This window comes from Lepidochelys olivacea, assembly GCF_965140295.1.
Source record: "Lepidochelys olivacea isolate rLepOli2 genome assembly, chromosome: 25".
NCBI classification, from domain to species: domain Eukaryota; kingdom Metazoa; phylum Chordata; order Testudines; family Cheloniidae; genus Lepidochelys; species Lepidochelys olivacea.
The window spans coordinates 3530115-3553360 of NC_140435.1; the positions used below are offsets into that span (position 1 = coordinate 3530115).

The 23246-nt window shown below is 41.5% G+C and overlaps 1 protein-coding gene across 5 annotated transcripts in view; it reads left to right on the forward strand.

The window, feature by feature from the left end:
• SPPL2B (signal peptide peptidase like 2B) overlaps positions 1–23000 on the forward strand; it is a 97178-nt gene extending 74178 nt beyond the window's left edge. For 3 of the 5 annotated variants that reach the window (XM_084614308.1, XM_084614310.1, XM_084614309.1), the window contains 2 exons: positions 1313–1473; positions 4258–5319. In XM_084614308.1, the coding sequence (XP_084470434.1) occupies positions 1313–1473; positions 4258–4572 (476 nt within the window). In that variant the 3' untranslated portion in view covers positions 4573–5319. Of the gene's footprint in view, positions 1–1312; positions 1541–4257; positions 5320–21677 lie in introns of those variants that run through there. The other 2 variants (XR_014709589.1, XM_084614311.1) reach the window with 2 other exon arrangements.
• The last annotated feature ends 246 nt before the right edge of the window (positions 23001–23246 follow it).

Genomic DNA, 23246 nt, shown 5'->3' on the forward strand with positions numbered 1-23246 from the left:
TGAGGTCTCTGTAGGCAGGCTTGGAGGACCCATCTTCACTGTTCCTTTCCTAGACCAGGATGTAGTAGGATCGCAGGGCCTCCAGCAGGAGGCCACAAAGGGCCTGGTATTTGTTTAATGATGTTGCAGTGATGCAACCTAGGTATTTGTTTAATGATGTTGCAGTGATGCCCAAGAATGTGAGTGAAAAACCAAGCACTTCCAAATCACAAGAAGTGCTGTTTATAGTGGTCAGGCAGTATTTATTTGTTTTCATTAAAATATTGTATGGTTTAAATACAAGGCCTTTTTTGCTATTTTTTAAAACTCAAGTGCTTTAATAAAATGTTTCATTGGTTTATTTTGCCTTTGTAAAATTGCTCTAGATACTGAGTTAATTGTACCACAAATACTGCACAATTGGATCACTCTTCTTTTTGTCCTGTTTCACTGAGAGACAATGTCTCATAGTCTAGCACAGGGGTGAGAAAACTTTTAGGCCCTAGGGCCACAACTTGGTATGGAAATTGTATGGCAGGCCATGAATGCTCATGAAACTGGGGGTTGCGGCGTTGGAGGGGGTAAGGGCTCTGGCTGGGGGTGTGGACTCTCGGGTGGGGCTGGGGATGAGGGGTTGGGAGGGCAGGAGGGTGCTCTGAGCTGGGACAGAGGGGTTCGGAGAGTGGGAGGGGGATCAGGGCTGGGGCAGGAGGTTGGGGCGTGAGAGGGAGTCAGGGGTGTAGGCTCTGGGTGGCGTTTACCTCAAGCAGCTCCCAGAAACAGCTGCATGTTCTCCCTCCAGCTCCTATGAGGAGGCGCGGCTAGGCAGTTCTGCGCTCTGCCCCGTCTGCAGGTGCCACCACTGCAGCTCCTGTTGGCTGCGGTTTCCAGCCAATGGGAGCTACGGGGGCAGCGCCTGGGGCAGTGGCAGCGTGCGGAGCCCCCAGGCCACCCCTACACATAGGAGCCAGAGTGGGGACATGCCACTGCTTCCGGGAGCCGCAGAGCGGGGCAAGCCCCTGACCCTGCTTCTCAGTGGGAGCTCAATGGCCGGATTAAAACTTCTGAAGGACCGGATGCAGCCCCCAAGCTATAGTTTGCCCACCCCTGGTCTAGCAGATAATCTTTCCATGTTTAGCAAAGAGTAATCCTGAACAAATGTTGGACACAGAATGGTGGTATTTAGGGAAGACTGCAAAACACTATAAAAGAAGGTTCATACTCCTAACTGAAGGAAGCTATCATTAGAAAGTTTTTCTAGATAATTGTACTGCCATTCTTGACCAGAACTGTATCTGAATTATTTTCTTTTGCTATTTTTATCTCCTTTTAGCATATGGCATTGGCCTTCTGGTGACCTTTGTAGCCTTGGCATTGATGCAGATGGGTCAGCCAGCTCTGCTCTACTTGGTGCCCTGTACTCTTATCACTAGCTTTGCTGTGGCTCTTTGGCGTAAGGAGCTTGCAATGTTCTGGACGGGCAGCGGCTTTGCGGTGAATACCAGTTTGATATGAGTGTCTTCAAGAAATACTAATATTATAAATCCTAAATAGCATTAAAGTTGAGTAAAATATTGTAGTACTATCCAACAAAACAAATGTTCATGTTTTGGTCCTAAAGAGTCTTTTACAGGCTTTAGCAATTGCATAACATGAGCCTTGGGATTTTCTGCTTTAATGTTTGTAGCCACTAAAACAGACCAGGATAAAGTAGATTAGTCCCTATCGATCCACCCTGATCCTGCTGTAAGTCTTGGTAGTTGTAACAAACAGCTTTATTGTAAGTTTTATTAATTATAACTTCATCAAGTAACTTCCATGAATATGAAGAATTGTAAGGATCTTTTTGCAGGTTAACAAAAGGAGGTAAGGGATAATTCACTGAACAGATATTTAATATAAGGGTAAAGATGCAGAAAATCAATTCAAGATCCTGCATAAAGAGACTAGATTTTTCATAGGGTGTCCCACAAGCTTCTTTCAGGAGCCCTGAAACGTCCTGGTTTTTCACTTAAGTCAAAACACTTGTGTATTTGTTATGTTTGGTTTTTAGAACTATTTTTTTTTTGTTCAAAGTGTATTGCCGTACAGCGTATAACTTATTGCGTGTTCACCAGGAAACACTGTACAGTGGAATGAGAGTTCAGTGTGATAAACAGTATTCGGAGTGAAGAGAAAAGTCCAGTATCAAAGCAGTTCTTTTGCTCGGAGTGAATGTTAGTCAATTGATAAGTGTTTCATGATGAACTCGGGCCTTGTCTGTACTACAAAGGGTTTGCCAATATAATTATATCAGCCTAACTATACTGGCAAGCCCACCTAGTGGAGACGTTGCTTATACTAACAGGAGTTCTTTTGCTGATATAGCTTATGCCAGTTCCCTGACTGAACTGAGCTATCTGTATCACTATGTCTACACTTGGGTGTTTGCCAGCATAGCTATGTCACTTAGGGTTGTGATTTTTTTCATATACCCAGCTGACATAGTTATATTGGCAACGTTTTGAAGTGTGTACACCCAGGCCTCACTTAGAACACTAAGTTACTATGAAAAATCCTCCCCTCGGAGAATTATGCAACTATTGGGTCAGAAGCTGGCAGTAATAACACCAGCACACTTTACAAAACAAACACTGTAGTCCTTGATTATTTTCATGGCCCCAGAATGTTTCTACAAAAGTCTCTGTTTTTTTTTTTTTCTAAAATATAGTAAGCTTATTCTGAAGGCAGTTCATTGTGGAATGAAAAAGGGTGTCTTCCTTTGTTTAAATCCTGCTGATACCCACAATTTGTATTTAGTATCTATATCCCATTGATAGCCAAACTTTTCATAGCTGAAGGCCACATTGGAAACTTGTTGGGAACAAAACTGCAGCTGATTTGTGTAAAAGAAAGCTGTCGCTAACATCCTTAAAAAGAGGTGCAGCCCAAATCAGTGCAACATGGGTGTTCAGATGAAGATGGTTTGTTAGAATCTGTATTTTCTAGATTGAGGTTAATGATAGCTATAGAGTGGGTTTTGCCCATCTCTGGTCTACACAAATGCCAGGCACAAAGCTAAGCAGCAGGTTGAGTTTGAGTTGATAATGCATAGGAAGCTTGACCTTTAAGTTTGAAGAAGCTTGTTGGAATTAAATATACAAGTCAAATGGCAATTCAGATAGGAATAGCATATATAGAAGTGATAGACGAGCCGAAAGGAGGAGAGGTCACTTTCTATTTAAGAGAGCATGCTACAGGAACAGGTTTCAGAGTAGCAGCCGTGTTAGTCTGTATTCACAAAAAGAAAAGGAGGACTTGTGGCACCTTAGAGACTAACCAATTTTATGCTCAAATAAATTGGTTAGTCTCTAAGGTGCCACAAGTACTCCTTTTCTTTTTGCTACAGGAACTAGACTTGAGCCCTCATGATGCAAATGGAAAAAATGAAACATAGTGGAAAAACCAATAGACCATCTTACAGGTAGTCTGTTAGAGACACCTGATCATGGGGAAGACCAGAGCAAATCACTGGTAAAGGAACTAAAACAAATGGCTACTGCTATCCAGATGTTTGGGACATTATCTGTGTTGAATTTGATTACTCTCCAGTAGAAAGGAAAAGTTAGAGATAGGACCTAATGGGTAGAACTTGTGGCCGGGGTCTAATTTCTCATCTCGGTACTTTGTGAACTTGGGTTATCACTTAACATTTCTTATACCGCAGTTTCTCAACTGTAAAATGAGAATAAAATATCTTAGGGGAATTGTGAAGCTTAATTAATATTAAAATACTTTGAGATCCGGTGAACTGTGCCAGAAAAGTGCCAGCTGTTATTTATTATTAGTGAGGATGGGAAGCAATTGTCACCATGGCAGGTAAACAGGAAGAGAGCTGAGTGTGCTTCCCATATCCGTCGGAGATAATGAGCCTATAGGCTTTAAGCATTTCATTAGATTCCTGCAGAGAGCATTCTCCCACTGTTTGTTACTCAGTGGGACCTGTCCAGAGAATAGATGTGCATATCTTTCAACCATTAGGGATGATTTGAATTAACTGCAGTTGCGGAGCAAGTAATCCTTCTCCTTTCAGTGTGCTTCAGTTCATATTTTTGAATTCCTTCACCAAAAGGTCATTGCTGTAATTGCTGTTGGCCATTCAGTATAATGATTGGTCTCCTGTAAAAACTAGCATGTTTTGAGAAATTATTATTTAAGTTGCCCCTAATAACAATAGTGGCTCTTGTTACTCACTTCATATCATCCTAAAAATTTTTTTTTTTTTTTATTTTTTTACAGAAAGACCTACCTCATCCTCCCTTGGTGCTGGCTCCTGTCAGCTTCCCGAACCCCCCCAAAGAGATGAATGCACCAGCATCTCAACAAGAAGCAGAACAACAAATGACCAACCCCACGCTTCATGCAGATGATCAAAATAACCCCTCCCTGTGTACAGAGGAGCTGCCTAACTTGAATACCAAGGAGCTGACCAATCCCAGCATGCAAGCAGAACAGCCACAAATTTCCATCCCACAAATAGAACAACAAACCAGTCAGAACAAGGATGACCCTGAAAGCAAGAGCCTAAGAGTAGAAAAGAACCAGCTGGATTAGATGATGAAATAGGAAATCTTTTTTCCCCTCTCCCCATCTCCAAACTTTCCCACATAAAACCAGTATGTAGACTGGTTCAGTAGTGTTCACATTCATTGAGGAACCTCACTGGGAATCTGATCATCAAATGCAAGGATATTCTGCCTTTGACTTCAGATACAGCTATACATTTCAAACAGCTTTCTGAAATATGGTGCTTTACAAAAATTCTGATGTATGAATTTCAGTGATCATTTTATTAGTTGGATGCCTTTTACCTTTCCTATTTCATTATACTAGGGTAATATTAAGAATTTTTATTTATACAGTACTCTGGGCTTGTGTGGCTGTTGTGCTGCTTTAGTATAGCATAGATTAATGTGGAGGAAAAGCATTGGACAAGTCTGCTACAATGCTAAGCAGGGAGAAATACTGTAGTTTTGTAGATTTTCCCTCCTTAATACTTTTAAATTTCTGCTTGTAAAAGGCATTGATGCAAGTGAATGGTTTAGTATAAATTGACACTCAAGAAATGTTGAGAACTGGTTAAATTACCAGCCTTCTGAAAAGATTTGTTTTACCATGGTGCATTAAATGCATCTCTTTCCTCAACATTTTTTTTTCCACTTCCAGGTGCCTGGGTTGGATGATATTCTAAATTAAAAGGCAAGATGCATGGATCTCCAGTAAGCACTGTAAGCACTCCTATGAATTCTAGGGGCTGTCTTTGAAATAAAATGTTCACTGAGTGGACCTTGCAGAATAATACACAGTAGACAAGCTTACTGGAAGTGTCTTTGCTGTTTTGTTTTGTTTTTAAAAGCACCCCACATCCTTATTTACCAGATAAATCGGATCATAAATAGTAACATTCTGCACAATTTAGTGGTCAGGCAGAATGGTATGCAGGAGACTTTAAGGACTGACTTTGATATAGGAAGTTCAGCTGGTTTCTTTGAATCTCTACTTACTATTATTTTTATAGGTTTCAGAGTAACAGCCGTGTTAGTCTGTATTCGCAAAAAGAAAAGGAGTACTTGTGGCACCTTAGAGACTAACCAATTTATTTGAGCATGAGCTTTCGTGAGCTACAGCTCACTTCATCGGATGCATACTGTGGAAACTGCAGCAGACTTTATATACACAGAGACCATGAAACAATACCTCCTCCCACCCCACTGTCCTGCTGGTAATAGCTTATCTAAAGTGATCATCAAGTTGGGCCATTTCCAGCACAAATCCAGGTTTTCTCACCCTCCGCGCCCCCCCCCCCCCACACACACACACAAACTCACTCTCCTGCTGGTAATAGCCCATCCAAAGTGACCACTCTCTTTAAAATGTGTATGATAATCAACGTGGGCCATTTCCAGCACAAATCCAGGTTATCATACACATTTTAAAGAGAGTGGTCACTTTGGATGGGCTATTACCAGCAGGAGAGTGAGTTTGTGTTTGGGGGGGCGGAGGGTGAGAAAACCTGGATTTGTGCTGGAAATGGCCCAACTTGATGATCACTTTAGATAAGCTATTACCAGCAGGACAGTGGGGTGGGAGGAGGTATTGTTTCATGGTCTCTGTGTGTATATAATGTCTTCTGCAGTTTCCACGGTATGCATCCGATGAAGTGAGCTGTAGCTCACGAAAGCTCATGCTCAAATAAATTGGTTAGTCTCTAAGGTGCCACAAGTCCTCCTTTTCTATTATCTTTATGAATATAGCTTTGATTTCTGTGGGTTTGTCAACCTTACAAATATTTTACTAGTATTGCTATACCTGTATGGCTATGTGAACAAAAACTGCTAGTGTAAATGCAGCATATGCCCACAGAAGGGTTTTTTCTGTTGGCATAGTAACACCACCTCCCCAAACTATGTTAGTTATGCCGACAGAAGCATTCTTCTGTTGTCATAGCTGCATCTACACTTGGGGTTTATAGTGGTGTCAACTGCAGGGACGGGGTTCACACCCTTGGCCAACATAGCTATGCTGAGAAAACTTTGTAGTGTAGACTTGACCTATTGCTGAAGAAAAGTCTGAAGTTCTCTTCAAAGGAGAGCATGTGGTGCAGCTGTTCGTGGTTTGCAACCTCTTCATAACTGGTCAGCTGCCACAGGTTGTTTTTGTCCTAGGAGTGTTCAAAGTGTGACCTGCAAAGTTTTAGAATGAGGCTATAGCCACCTTCATTTGTGCTAGAACTGCAGAATAGATGCCCTACCATGCAACGGGAGAGCTGCATCTCCACAGTGAAGTTTAGGGAGACTACAGTCTATTCAGCTTTAACCAGATTAGGCGCAACTGCACTTCATAAATTGCCGATGCAGCTTTTCAGTATCCAAAATGTGGGCATCTCTTGTGTAACCTGACTCATTTCTTTGCACACCTGTGTTGCACATGCAGAGGGGCAAAGTAGTCAGATTAACTTTTGTTCATTATAAATATTATGCAGAATATATTCTGTTTGAGAATTTACTGATCAGAGCCATTTGATTTATTTCTAAGACATTCACATTCTTTATTTAATTATAAACATTCCAACTCATTCAAAAAAACCTTGCATTTTAAATGCAAATAACAAGGTTTTCAGGATCCTGTTAATATCCTGGAAATAGAATATAATCTTCAACTCAACTCTGCCACTCAATAAATACAGTTCTTCTGAAAGAAAAATTATTGCAAGACATATAGTGTGACACTTTCAAGAGTATAGTCTCAATAGACCCTAAGAAATGCATTAATATTAAGCTCCAGTTGGCCTTTTGGATCAAGTTTTGAAAGGTTTTCAGTTGGCAGCTGTTCATGATAATTCTGTTTCTGTTTTTCTTCCGTTGAGTAGGCCTTCTGAAAGTTTATGCTGTGTCTTTTAGTCTGTAACCACTTTCTCTCTACTGTTTCATGTTAAGTGGACAATATTCATTTTCCAGAATATTAGAGGCTTTCTGTAAAACTACACTATGGGTTCAGAAGTTTACCATCTTCTGCCTAAGCCTTGATGACCTTAACTGGGCTCTGTCTGCCAAATTGACTCAACTCTGGCTGAAATGATGGTGAGTTTCTTGAAAGGTTTTCTGAGTCCGAAAGTCTGTAGTGTGTTCAGATTTGGTTTTCAGATTAACTGAATGCAAAGTGTTTTGAACAGTACTAAAGAGATTTTACCTATTTTATTTCCTCTTCTCCTTTATGGGCAGTATTGTCTTTGCTGAGGGTAAGCTGAACCAGTTTTTAGTCATGCAGAGTGACAGAGATGCTTGTATCGGACACTTCAGCCATCTGGATGATGCCTTAATTTAAGCCATTTTATAAATATGTATATTAAACATTTATTAAAAAAAAACACTGTGTTTAAATAATAAACTTGACAGACAAATTCCAGGAAATTCAAAGTTGAGGCTGATGTGTCATGACATTTGAATTTCCTTTGCCTTGATTCTCTTTTAACCATAACATTAAACATAATTTTTATATATTTAATAGTCAACCTGTTTTATGTGGTGATAAAGTATTAAGTTTTATCAAACTTCCTGAAATATTCATTTCTTTTCATTTGCCGTGGTGTTGCTTCCAGAGGTGAAACAGAGGTCTGATGGGAGAACGTAGACCATCATGTTGTCTGTAACTAAATTGAAAAGAGAGAATTCAGAACATTATAACTAGCTTGTAGTAGGCCTTTCAAAGTCACTTTTATTGTGTAGTCATCTTGCCTAATCTGTTTAGAAGAGATAATTTGCCTTTACTTTTGTGAATTATCCCTACAGATGTCATGTTCACATTTCACCTCCTATAAAGACTCATGTAAGGAAATGGATATGTTTTGCACACTAATGCAATACCTCTGATTAAAATAGGTGATTTGGAGATGCGTCCCATGCTTTGACCATTACAATACTGTTTTAAATCAGGTAACCCTGATAGGTCTATGTGACTGAGACTTTCTGAGCTCTGTCTCTCTGCAGAGCAGTAACACTCTCCATCATGAGACACCAGTTTGTTTTAAATGTTTCATTATAAGGCTACATTTTTCTATTTTATTTTTTAAAAGCATCCTTGATTGGTTTTAATATTGTAAAACTCAATATTGCATTGAAAAGAGCTAACAATATTTTCATAAATTTCATTTTTTATTAATGCTCAGGCATTTAATATTTGCATCCTTCAATATCTGGTTAACTGAAAATTAATTTGCTATAATAATCAGAGGATAAAGAATTTACTTCCACAAATTTGTATGTGTTCAGTCACAAGTACTTGTTTTAGTGACATACATTTTTGCTGTTTCATACTCCTTTAGAATCACTACAACAGTAGGAGAAGGAACTAGGTTTATTTTGGCTTAGGCATCATTAAATTCTAATTAGCACACCAAATCCTGTCTTTAGTTCCACCTGTCTGCCCTGTTGAAGACAGAGGGGTTGCACAGATGGAACAGAGGACAGAATATGGCCTGCAAAATTTTGAATAGAGGTGCTGCATGAATCAGAAACACTCAGAACACTATTTTAAATTATACTTCTCTTTCTTTAGTCGTATTACACACGAAGAGTATTTTTAAGTGCAATCCATTACAGCATGAGAAAACTTATCCTGCTTTTTAAGATAACAGTGAAAGATAAGACAACTCTGCAAGTGAAACTCTGTAGAAATTAAACCCCTGAAACCACTTACCATTGACTGAAGGTGAACTTGTAATCTAATCAATCAATGAAGTTCCTAGAAAAAAGGAGGGGGGAAAATCAGCAACATGTATTCAGCTTTTTTCTGCATCTTTTCCAGTAGGATCATTAATACATCTGTAGAAGATTGCCAGTGTACTCCATTGTTTTTATCCTTTTTCTGTATTAACCACCTCTGATCTGGTTGTTCTGGTAGCTGATTTCTTTACCTCTCAGCTGAACTTTCAAGCCTTTCCTTTAGACTTTTCATCTGTGTTACAATTGCCCTCAATCTCTCCCTCGCATTCCTACTGCCTTAAAAGCCTTGACAGCATTTTTCTCAGCAGTGCGCAGTTTCGTGAGCCAAGTTTGTTTCTGCACCCACGATCCGTGTATCTGAGATTGAGAGCTCCATGAGTGTGATGGCAGTATGCTAGGGACTGCAGCAGTGACCAGTGGTGATAGAGAGGGACCAGGCAGCGTTACTTTGGTTCACCGTACTGAGGCAGGGTGCTGAGGTAGTAGCTGCATTACCTGGGAAACTAATAGGAAGACGGTGAATTGCCATCTGCTTGGAATTTTGACCTCTGTGTCATGTACTGTCCTGGGAAGCTCTCATGGTCCTTTATAATGACATGGGATTTTAAAGGCTATTTTCTACTAAAACCCTGTTCTTCTGTAACTTCGTCCATGTTGAAGCATCTTTCCAAATAAAATGATTGAGCAGAAGTGCATGTTGAACCTCTCATCTCTGTGGAACTTGCCCTGTAGTTTTTGGAAACCTCTTCTGTTCCTTTTCCTGCTTGCTTGTAAGTGTTCATACCAGGAATGTATCTGGATTGAGTCTCCTTAACTACCATACTTTCTATTGAACTCCACTTGTGTTTGGGATTCCTTGGCTCTTTCATGTAACTCCTCTTATGGCCTCTTTAGCTTGACCACAAAATCATTTTTTCAGTTCTTATCACTCCTGCGTTGGGTGTCTGGAAATAAAATTGCTTCAGGAAATGGACTCTGTATGCAAATATCTAATACGAGCGACAGTCAGGTTTGTTTTTTCCTCCTTTCAGCTTTTTCCTCATTAGTAGATGGACTGTTGTATGTATTTGTGTGAAGTTCCAGCAACTATCTTTTTCTGCAGCTTTACTGATGAACAGTAAACAAAGCCAAATATTTTGGCTTCGGCTTTAGTCGCTTGCAACATTTGTTTAGTATAATTTGTATTGAAGTAAACAGTCTAGTCACTAACATACCAACCACTTCTTAATCAGTTCAGAGAAACGTTGTACTTCAAGTTTTAGAGGGCTAATGTTACACATACAGTTACAGTCTTAACATTCTGTTTTGCCTTTCAGATACCGTGGTGATGAACAATATATAAATGCCTAAATAGATTTTGTTTGAGCCATTAAAAGATGTAGCGTAGATGCCAGCTTAGCCAGTTTTACTGTTGCTGCTGCTTGTGTTACAGAAGTGACTGAAGATCCCAGTCAGGATCAGGGCTGGGTGCTATATAGAGACAGCTGTTCTGGCATAGTTTCCATTTTTTGTAAATCTTATTATAGCTTGTCAGATATCAACATCTGCTTCCCCTCCATATTCATACTGTTCTGTATGAAACCACAATTCTTGACTTACTGTTTCAGCAAAGAGAGTAGAAGGGGATCATCATTAATGGGTATTGAGGGCAAGTATAACAGCTTTTAATAACGTATATCCTTTCTGAGGCCTTATTTTTCCTGTTAAAAACTCCCAGTTCTGGGAATGGAACAACGGTGTCACGACTGGGACGAGGGCAGTCAGACCTAGTGGTCGGGCAGGAGGCAGGCAGGGTCGGGTACCGAGAAGTCAGAGTCCAAGACAGGCCAGAAGGCAAACTGAGAGTCAGGAGACAGACAGGGTCAGGTTACCAGGAAATTGGGATTGGGTGCCAGGTTACAGACAGCAGTTGAAGAGTGAAGCCAAGGACAAACGAGGGTCAGAAGCCAGAGTCCAGGGTCAATTGCAAGCAGGATCTGGAGCAGAGATAGGCAGGCAGCCTGTGTTGTTGCTAAGACAGCTCTTGCTTCGTAGCTTCCTGGTTTAAATACTGTTACTGGCTAATCAGTGGGTTTTGAGGGGCTGCCACTCAGATCCAGCTGGATGGTAATTCCTGCCGAGACCCACCTCACAGGGTCCTCTTGTGGGAGCCCAGCCTAAGCCTCCAGTGGCGATGCAGAGGTTGTAGCAGCCCAGAGCCGGGTCCAGCCCCGCAGGTTCTTACAAATGGGGAATTCCTGTCAACTGGAAAAACTTCAGTCCAAAACCTCTGTATTTTTAAATACATCCCCCATTATTATGAAACCAAGAATCCCACTCTTTCTGGCCTGTCCAACACTTCTTTAAAGATCCCACCAGCTACTACAATGGAAAGCCCTGGCTGGGATGATTTAGTTGGTGTTGGTCCTGCTTTGAGAAGGGGGGTTGGACTAGATGACCTCCTGAGGTCTCTTCCAACCCTAATATTCTATGATTCTATATGATTCTATGAATGAATGGGCTTATAAAACAAGAGTAGTATTTTGTATAATTTATTAATTTCAGACTTAATTTTAGATATTGAGATTGCTGACTCCAATTATTCAATCATTTCTCACTGATTCTATTCCCATATCAATCCACTGGTCCTTTCTTTCTTTCTAGGCTTCCTGGACTTTGATGTAACACCTTCGCATATAGGAGAAACTGAATCCCCTGCCACCTTTTCTTGACTAACTGAATCCTCTTCTCTTTCCAATTTATAGAGCCATAGAGTTGCCCAAAATTTGATTTTATTAATAAAAATAGGTTTCAGAGTAACAGCCGTGTTAGTCTGTATTCGCAAAAAGAAAATGAGTACTTGTGGCACCTTAGAGACTAACCAGTTTATTTGAGCATGAGCTTTCGTGAGTGAGCTGTAGCTCACGAAAGCTCATACTCAAATAAATTGGTTAGTCTCTAAGGTGCCACAAGTACTCCTTTTCTTTTTAATAAAAATAATCATTTTGGAGAGTTTCAGTTTCTGTCGTTGTTGTCCAAAAGACATTAGGACAGGGAGGATGCTCTGGTAGTTAAGGTGGTGGACTGGGAGTTAAGAGATCTGGGTTCACTTGCCAGCTCAGCCACAGATTTCCTTTCCTCTCATCCTCTCTGTGTCTCAGTTCTCCATCTGGAAAATGGAGATAATGCTGCCTTTCTCTCATCCTTGGTCTATCCTATCTGTTTCTCTTATAAGCTCTTCAAATTGTTCAGCACCTAGCACAATGGTGTCCTGATCTTGATTGGGATTTCTAGGCACCTCTGTAGTAAAACAATGAATACTAGACACACACACACACTAGGACACAATGTCTTGCACAGAAATATTCATCCCATAAATACGGTCTTTATTTCCAGGATGACTTACACAAGGTACCCACCCTGGCCATGCTACCACTACAAAGCAGTATGTCTGTGTTCCAAAATCAGTTGTCAGGCCAAATTTTGGTAGAACTGTGCCCAACAGTCTCTTTCCCATAGATTTGTACCACAGCTGGCCTGACTTACTTTTATTACCATGGTGAGCACAGCTTTATTTAAAATGTATGCTCCTCCTACGCTACCCTTCTAGATTCCCTAGCACACGTGCTTAAAACAGTGTTGAATGTGGACACAAATTCTATTAAGTGTGTCAAAATTCTTTCAGACCTATTTATAAGCCCTCAGTGACGTTATTGCTGATTAAAATTTTCAGTTACTCTGTTCACTGGTCTATTTTATCCAGCCTTATTTTACATGAGTATGAAACAAATGTGCTATGAAGCCAGCCTGTCAGTGTGATAATCTTTAAAGGAAGACATTCATTTTTCTCAGGCCACCAGTATGAATAGGGTCCTACAAAATTCACAGTCCAACTTGGTCAATTTCACGGTCAAAAGATTTTAAAAATCATACATTTTATTATTTCAGCTACTTAAATCAGAAATTTCATGGTGTTGTAATTGTAGGGGTCCTGACCCAAAAAAGGAGTTGGGGGGGGCGGGAGTTTGCAAGGTTATTGTAGGGGGTTGTGGTACTGCTATTCTTACTTCTGCGCTGCTGCTGGCGGCAGCACTGTCTTCAGAGCTGGGCAGCTGGAGAGCAGCAGCTGCAGGCCGGGAGCCTGGCCCTGAAGGCAGCGGCCATGCCACCACCAGCAGCAGTGCAGAAGTAAGGGTGGCCTGGTATAATATTGTCACCCTCACTTCTGCGCTGCTGCCTGCAGAGGCAGGCCCTCAGTCAGCCGCTGCCACTCTCTGGCCACCCAGTTCTGAAGGCAGCGCAGAAGTGAGGGTGGCAATATTGTAACCCCCCCTAAAATAACCTTGTGAACCCCCTGCAACTCCCTTTTGGGTGTGGACCCTCAATTTGAGAAACACTGGTCTCCCACATGAAATCTGTATAGTATAGGGTAAAAGCACATAGAAGACCAGATTTTCGGGAGGAGACCAGATTTCACAGTCTATCATGCGTTTTTCATGGCAGTGAATTGGTAGGGCCCTAAGTATAAATGATCACAGACACACATTCATGATCTGTTTGTAACTTAGCTTTGTTCCCAAGTTCTCTGTTAAACTTGGTATTTCTGAACCCACTCCTGTAGGCAGCCACCTTGCCGAAAAGACAATTTCACTCTACTTAAAAACAAAATATTTTGTGGAACTCCTTTTTAATGCTTGTTAGAGCAATTTGGAAAATGCGTTAGGAATATGCTCCGTGGGGCACTTGTACCATCTGGGTCACAAATAACATCAGTCTTTAGCAAGACAGCATCTTCAGCAGTAGGCTCAGAAGTGCCAAATGTAATTGAGTAGTTGGGGTGAAAGAGATGTCACAAGTTATTCAGGGTGACCAGTTATTCTTACCCTGTGAATATTCATAATGCAAAGCTATACAAATTGGGGTGTAGTTTCACTTTGAAATACAAGAGATGGTATTTCTCATGATAAGGGAAACTACACTGCTCAGGACTGGGTTGGTAATTGTACATGATGCTGTACTACAGTGCTTTGGGACAAAAGTTTGGTTCTGTAGGAGTTTCAAGTACAGTAAGTTGAGATCAGGCTGGTTCAAGAATTTCAAGTAGAATAAAAGTTTTCATCCATAGATCTCAAAACACTAAACATGGTTCAAGGGGTAGCATGGACAAAGGATGGGGGACAGTTTGTGATAAAGATCAGTTATACAGGAGCTCTGTGGCAGCAAAAAGATCCACTGCTTAGTTGTTATTTCCAATAATGTTGCTGAATGGGATTTTCAAAAGCACCTAACTGACTTTTAATGGCGGTTAAGTGCTTTTGGAATCCAACCTGACTATCTTAAATATATTGTGATATTTCATGATAAATTACTCATACACTGTCACATTCTGGGGTGCAGTCCATACCATTATGAGTAACCGTGCATGCCTCACCATGCCTTACTGTTGCAGCTCCTAACCTAGGCCACTCTCAACCAGTCTACCAGCATGCAGGTCACACCCTGAGTGTGTGTACTAGACAGCCCTGTACCAATAGCTGTGACCCCAGCACCCTGTCTACAGCCCCACTGCCCCACTCTGGCTTCCACTGGCCTGGGTTGCAGCCAGCAGGGTGATCCCAGCACACTCCCAGTCCCAAATTTTCCCCAAACCATATGCTTTGCAATGTCCATCCCTCTCCTGGACAGTTCAAAGAAATTGTACGGTTTGCTTGCTCCTTTAAGGAGACAAAATACACACCAGTTTGCCACATTAATTGGCGTTGACAACCACTTTAGTACAAACAGCACTGTTGGATTAACAAAAGGAGATAGGATTTTAAGTGAGTTTATATATAAGAGAGAAAGTTAAAATGGTTACAAGCAAATAAAAGTGAAAACTCGGGTATAAAACTTAATCTAGCAAGGTTTGGTTCCAGGCTTTGTTCAAGATAGCCTTTCTCACCCCCCTCTCTTCCAGCAGGATGGTGACTGACCCTTTCCTCAGTCAGGATTTCTTTCAGAGGCCCAAAGGTACTGATGCATTTGTCGACTTAGGTAGAAGAGAGAGCTTTGGGGTTCTCTACCCCTTCCTTTGAAATGGATTCTTCCAAAGGATACCCCCAAATTTATTCAAGCTGTGAGGAAGGCAACATGGAATGTGGTGGCGAAGGAAGCTCCATGATCTTTCTTCCCCCACGTGTGTTTGCTGAAATACAAAGTGTTCTGCTTCCTGCCATCTTCTCCCCCTGCTATCTTGATGGTCCTGTTTCTGCTTATTTGTAAATATGGATCTTCATTGTCTTTGCCTGACTATCAGGCTGATCAGAGAATAAAATGCACATTCCTTGGTCTAAGATAGACCTGTTTTATGCACATGTTAGTCATAATTCCATCATATATCCATAATTCCTAATACCCATTGTGTACATACAGCACACAAGAATATTAATGATTAATGAGTTATTAATTTCAAATGATACCTCACAAGGGCTCTTGGGAGTGATGCTCAGCACTGGAATTTCTTTAGTCTCATGATTGAATGCTACTGTCATGAACTCTCACTTGCAGCAGTCAGCAGGCCTTTGCTTGAGCGAAGCGTTCATAGAGCCCTAGAATATCAGGGTTGGAAGGGACTCAGGAGGTCATCTAGTCCAACCCCCTGCTCAAAGCAGGACCAATCCCCAACTAAATCATCCCAGCCAGGGCTTTGTCCTGAGCTTAAAAACCTCTAAGGAAGGAGATTCCACCACCTTCCTAGATAACCCATTCCAGTGCTTCACCACCCTCCTAGTGAGAAAATTTTTCCTAATATCCAACCTAAACATCCCCCACTGCAACTTGAGACCATTACTCCTTGCATTTGCTATAATGCAATTTCTAAGGCTGTAAATGGCAATATATATGGGAAGAATCATGTACAGTTGAATAGATACAAGTTTCCCTTTGCCCTTTTTCAGACTTAAAGAATTTCATAAACTGTTTGGAAAGAAAGCTCTCCAAAATATGTAGATATTTGATCTAACATTTTTTCAACAATAACCAGTCCCTTAGAAATTAGTGGCTGATCCTAATAAGCTTTTGTCTCACTTTCAGAATGGAATAGCAATATGAGGTACAAGAGGGTGTCTCTGGGCATTGAAACAAGAAATTTGGCTCTTTGCTGAGCTCTCTAAGTTTAACATGCACATGGCATGGTATCTGAGTACAGCCAAAGTTAAAACTCCATTCTTCTCCTGTCTTCTTCGTGCAATTCCACAGGAGAGTATGGGAAGGGCTGCTGCCATCCATAGGCTATTAATTGGGAGGAGACAAAAGAATGATAAGCATATGGGCCTTGCATTTAACGCCAGTGGTCATGTTGGTATCTGGAAGAAAGGAATTTAACTGTAGGCCAGCTGCTGAGATATCACCAGATTCCCTAGTACATGCAAGTTTCAGCTTAGATGTCATCACCAGCCCAGTATCTCTGCTAAAAGCCGCTATCATGATTGGTTGGGGTCACAGATAATGTAGCCAGGACACAGTCGGTTGAAGGCTTTGAAGATCAAGACCTAACTTCAAATTGGATCCTGTATTGGATCAGGAACAAGTAGATTGTGTACAGCAGTGTGGTGCCTTTGTTTTGTGCCTATGTTAATGTAACATGTAGGAGCTCTTCTGAATACCTAGGCTTTCCTCTTGGCCTGCACTTTCAACTGTAATCAAGCCTAGGAATGACAAATGCATGAACCATGGAATCCAGGTCCACATCTCACAGTCTTCTTGTCAGCCACTGATACTGTAGTAGATCTAAGATCAACAGAATGCTGATCAATGACTACAGCCTGTCTAGCGTACTTGCAGAAGATTAGCTGTCACTTTGTTCGAGAATGGTAGATTATATGCAAGGCAGTAATTGGTGAGATTATTCCCAATGCAGTATTTTTTAACTTTGTCTTTTAACCAAATAGTATCTTACCAGACATCTATTGTCTTAAAAGTTTGGCTGTGGTCAGAACAATGGTATAAAAATGGCACATCCTCCCTTACCATGGACCCAAATTTAAGATGCTTAAGTGTGTGCACAGCAAGGAAACAAATGGAGTAGAGACCCTGAACCTGAAGACTCCACACATGCCCCTGTATGCCGTGACAGTGATCCCTTCAGTGGGTTTCCACAGCTAACAGTAGAGGTTTGGGCATGCTATAGATGTGACCAGTGAACTTATGCATGATGCCAACACACTTAGCAATATGCTTGCATGGTAAGATAGCAGTGGGCTGTCTGTTTCTGATTTCCCTCTGCCCCCCACCCCCCTGCCATTGCCAACTGAAACTGGTGGCTGTGTGTGTGAACTGCTTTGTTTTCAGTTTGCGGGCAAGGATTCTGATTCTTAGACCTCTTGTTGTTTATGCAAGTAGAGCTCTTTATTTCAAGCCTTGGTAATGACAGGATGATATCTGATATCTGTCTGCTTCTTGTGTGTCTTTAGGACTCACCTGCTCACTTACTGTCACTGATAGGCTTTTATTCCTCATAGAATCATAGAAGATTAGGATTGGAAGAGACCTCAGGAGGTCATCTAGTTCAACCCCCTGCTCAAAGCCGGAACAACCTCAACTAACCAACCTCAACATCTCATACTCCTGCAGAGCCAACACCAGCTATGGGAGAGCAAATGGATTCTCTCTCTGCCTAGTACATTAGCAGTGGCATTGTCAATGAAATTCATCACCATGAACAAAGGGTCTACATTTGGAAGTCAGTCAGCAAAAGCCCAGCTTGAGTATTGGCTCACAGATTAAGTTTACTGTGTTGGCACTTGGATAATACTGAGTTTTCAAATGAGCATATTTGATCCTGGGAGCTTCTGACAGAATAAATATGGGACCCAACAATTTCATTCTGGGCACATATTAAAAATAGAAAAATATCACTGCAGTAGGACAGTTTGCTGTAGGGTGGGTTATGGTAGGTTTTTTAGCCTTTTGAGGTGAAAGGTCTGTTCAGTATGTGTAGGTTAGTCATATCCCTACTGATTCTGCTACTACTACCATGGTGAAGAAAGTGGAGACAGACATAGTTGTGCATGAGTGCTGATTGAACAAAATCAATGTTGTGTTATCAAAAGAGAACTGGTGCTGCTTCATGTGTGGAACAGATGGAACGTTTAGACCAAATCATAGCATTCCACCCCAATATGGAGAACATTTAAAAGACAAGATATAGGAATGTGTTTATTAAAAATTGGTTTATTTTGGATGCTTCACAGAAGCTGCTTTTGGGAGAGAGGCTTATCTGTGGGGTGCATAATCTACAGACCAGTTCTAATGGGCTGGCTCGTGGAAGGGCCTTGTAATAATGTGTAAACACAGCATATCCATTAGTAGAGTGAAGATTTTAAACACTAAGGGGGTATTAATCTTAGTTCCTGTGGAGTCATATATTTTACTGTGCATATGTAAACCTGAACTGAATCCTTTAAACTAGTATTTCATACTGTATAGTCCGGTAGCCAAATGCAAGTTTTGGGCCCTTGTTTAGTGTCCATACAGTGGTGGTGGTGGTTTTATGTGGATTCTGAATTTCAGTATCCTAAATTCAAAACAATTGCTTTATGACACCTTGTCACTCCTGAGCATTTTGAAATCTGAGCACTTATTACCACTTCCCTCCAAACTCTCAAGCCAGGTGAGAGTGAAATCACTTTAATTGAATTTCAATTATTTTTAATGAAAGCCGCACACTAATATTTTGTTACGGAACATAATTAGCAAAGAGGTGTATATGTAATGTCTGTATTGGTGTCTGTATAATCATAGAATCATAGAATATCAGGGTTGGAAGGGACCCCAGAAGGTCATCTAGTCCAACCCCCTGCTCGAAGCAGGACCAATTCCCAGTTAAATCATCCCAGCCAGGGCTTTGTCAAGCCTGACCTTAAAAACCTCTAAGGAAGGAGATTCTACCACCTCCCTAGGTAACGCATTCCAGTGTTTCACCACCCTCTTAGTGAAAAAGTTTTTCCTAATATCCAATCTAAACCTCCCCCATTGCAACTTGAGACCATTACTCCTCGTTCTGTCATCTGCTACCATTGAGAACAGTCTAGAGCCATCCTCTTTGGAACCCCCTTTCAGGTAGTTGAAAGCAGCTATCAAATCCCCCCTCATTCTTCTCTTCTGCAGGCTAAACAATCCCAGCTCCCTCAGCCTCTCCTCATAAGTCATGTGTTCCAGACCCCTAATCATTTTTGTTGCCCTTTGCTGGACTCTCTCCAATTTATCCACATCCTTCTTGTAGTGTGGGGCCCAAAACTGGACACACTACTCCAGATGAGGCCTCACCAATGTCGAATAGAGGGGAACGATCATGTCCCTCGATCTGCTCGCTATGCCCCTACTTATACATCCCAAAATGCCATTGGCCTTCTTGGCAACAAGGGCACACTGCTGACTCATATCCAGCTTCTCGTCCACTGTCACCCCTAGGTCCTTTTCCGCAGAACTGCTGCCTAGCCATTCGGTCCCTAGTCTGTAGCTGTGCGTTGGGTTCTTCCGTCCTAAGTGCAGGACCCTGCACTTATCCTTATTGAACCTCATCAGATTTCTTTTGGCCCAATCCTCCAATTGGTCTAGGTCCTTCTGTATCCTATCCCTCCCCTCCAGCGTATCTACCACTCCTCCCAGTTTAGTATCATCCGCAAATTTGCTGAGAGTGCAATCCACACCATCCTCCAGATCATTTATGAAGATATTGAACAAAACCGGCCCCAGGACCGACCCTTGGGGCACTCCACTTGATACCGGCTGCCAACTAGACATGGAGCCATTGATCACTACCCGTTGAGCCCGACAATCTAGCCAGCTTTCTACCCACCTTATAGTGCATTCATCCAGCCCATACTTCCTTAACTTGCTGACAAGAATACTGTGGGAGACCGTGTCAAAAGCTTTGCTAAAGTCAAGAAACAATACATCCACTGCTTTCCCTTCATCCACAGAACCAGTAATCTCATCATAAAAGGCGATTAGATTAGTCAGGCATGACCTTCCCTTGGTGAATCCATGCTGGCTGTTCCTGATCACTTTCCTCTCATGCAAGTGCTTCAGGATTGATTCTTTGAGGACCTGCTCCATGATTTTTCCAGGGACTGAGGTGAGGCTGACTGGCCTGTAGTTCCCAGGATCCTCCTTCTTCCCTTTTTTAAAGATTGGCACTACATTAGCCTTTTTCCAGTCATCCGGGACTTCCCCGGTTCGCCACGAGTTTTCAAAGATAATGGCCAATGGCTCTGCAATCACAGCCGCCAATTCCTTCAGCACTCGGATGCAACTCGTCCGGCCCCATGGACTTGTGCACGTCCAGCTTTTCTAAATAGTCCCTAACTACCTCTATCTCCACAGAGGGCTGGCCATCTCTTCCCCATTTTGTGATGCCCAGCGCAGCAGTCTGGGAGCTGACCTTGTTAGTGAAAACAGAGGCAAAAAAAGCATTGAGTACATTAGCTTTTTCCACATCCTCTGTCACTAGGTTGCCTCCCTCATTCAGTAAGGGGCCCACACTTTCCTTGGCTTTCTTCTTGTTGCCAACATACCTGAAGAAACCCTTCTTGTTACTCTTGACATCTCTTGCTAGCTGCAGCTCCAGGTGCGATTTGGCCCTCCTGATATCATTCCTACATGCCCGAGCAATATTTTTATACTCTTCCCTGGTCATATGTCCAACCTTACAGGCCTCATCTGGAGTACTGTGTCCAGTTTTGGGCCCCACACTCCAACCTTAATCCGTATATCTTGCTAGTACACCCCCATCTTCCCACTGAGCCATAATCTTCTTGTACTCACAAAGCATGTTGACAACAAATCCTTGCATATTTACTCATGAGAATTAATTTTCAAATATTGGACAATTATAGGCATTAGCAGATTATAAACCAAACAGAGATTCAACTCTTTTCCTCATTCACTGATCTCCTAGACTTCACTTAGCACCCAGAGGCAATAGTAAACATTATAGAGTGTCAATGTACACACTTACAACTGGAATTCACCAAATGCAAGAATTCAACATTGCTGGCCCACAGGATTCTGTGAGACAATACCAAGGATAGTAGACAGTGACAAATAAAACATGTACAGGTGGGTCCAACAAAGGTATGACACTAACCTTCACTATTCAAGAGTGATAGGCCTACAAGCAAGTTCATGAGAGGTTGACGTCAATATTTTGTCTCATCATCAATATTTTGTCTTACGAGTTGGATCCTGTACAAGTGTCCATGTTCACTAACTGGTTACATGAGGATTTCTACGGCTGAGTCTAACCTAAAGAAGCAGCTGTAGACAGAAATGTCAACTAGACATACTTCACAAGAAGTATCCTGCACAGTCATTGATGGTTCAACAATTCCTTGGGTTACTCAAGCGGCATCATCAAGGACTTTGACCAATTTCAAAGTCTATGGTAAACACAAGTGATGTACATCTTGTCTTTGACAGGTACAAAGACTTCAGCACAAAGAGTGTCACAAGATCTACCAGAGCCACAGAAGCAAGCAGAGTGCATCAGTTGAGTATAAGTACACAGCTACCTCCACTGAAAGTTGTCTTGACAGTTACTGAAAATAAGAAACAGTTGAGTGACATCATTCATGAATTCATACAGAACTCATTCAAGACAAGAAGTTTGACCAATGACACACACTAAAGCACAAACTAGTCATCAGAGGCAGAGACAATAACCCGGTGGAAATAAACCAGGGAGATGTGATGATCAACAAAGAAAATACAGCCACCTCAAATGAGAGAGCCAATAAATCCTCGTACAACAAATGGTTGTGGTTGCAAAACAGAAATCAGTAAGAATGTCAGTATTATCACTGATGTATTTGTCTTATAAGATGAGTACCCTTATCTTGAACAGGGCCTAACGTCTTTGATAATTATGAAACCCCAATCAAAGAGAGATCTGTAATAAACATCTATGCTACTGCAGAGCAACGGTGGAAAACTGTACTAAGACTGTTAGCTGCCTGTACGCACTCAGGCTATGATACAGCAGCTTCCTATTTGGATCTCGACAAAGGAATTGTGTTGATGATTCTGCAAGCTAGATTCTCTCTCTCTCTCTCTCTCTCTGCTGTGTGACATCAATGCAGCAATGCCTGCTGCCATTGAACAAGCAGCCAAATTCATGGCTGCATGGTACGGACAATCTAGTGAGAGTTATGTACCTTCTAAATTTAAGAGATGTGGATATGACCGTGCCAAACTGCTATGTACCATATTCTTTACTTGCCAGGGAGGGGTCGGTGTGTTGCAATGAAATGACAAAATTTGCTTTCGCATTTGTAGATTAAAAACTGGTGACAAGTAGTGACCTGATTATTTATATTAGGACACTCAACTACAGTTTGAATGAAAAGAACACTAGTAATCATTTATAATGGGGGGAGGGATAGCTCAGTGGTTTGAGCATTGGTCTGTTAAACCCAGGGTTGTGAGTTCAATCCTTGAGGGGGCCATTTAGGGATCTGGGGCAAAAATTGGGGATTGGTCCTGCTTTGAGCATGAGTTTGGACTAGATGACCCCCTTCCAACCCTAATATTCTATGATTCTAAAATGAAATATTTGGTTCATATTGTTTTGTTGAATATTTTTCACATTTGAGTGGGCAGTGTATTGAATGAAAATTGAGGTCTGTGCCTGTACCCACAACCCCCCCTCCTCATGTACCTCTTTATTCAAATATGTATTGTTATTGATTGTCATTGCAAATGTTAAATACGTGCTTTTTATATATTAAAACTCTTTTGGCTTGATTTGGGCAAACTCTTACTAATGGGGATAGGGATGGCAGAAAGGGTGGGATGGGATGTCAATATTTCAAATGCTCCACAGTGACAGTGTCAGGCAGATTTTTAAAATATCTGGTCCTGAGAAACAGAATCCACAAAAAGCCTTGTATGGACCCTAAAGCCCGGTTGACCAGCGGGGTTGACAGACTAATGCTAAAGGAAGCTGCCATGGTCCAAAAGCTACACTATATTTTTCTGCATGAATCACTT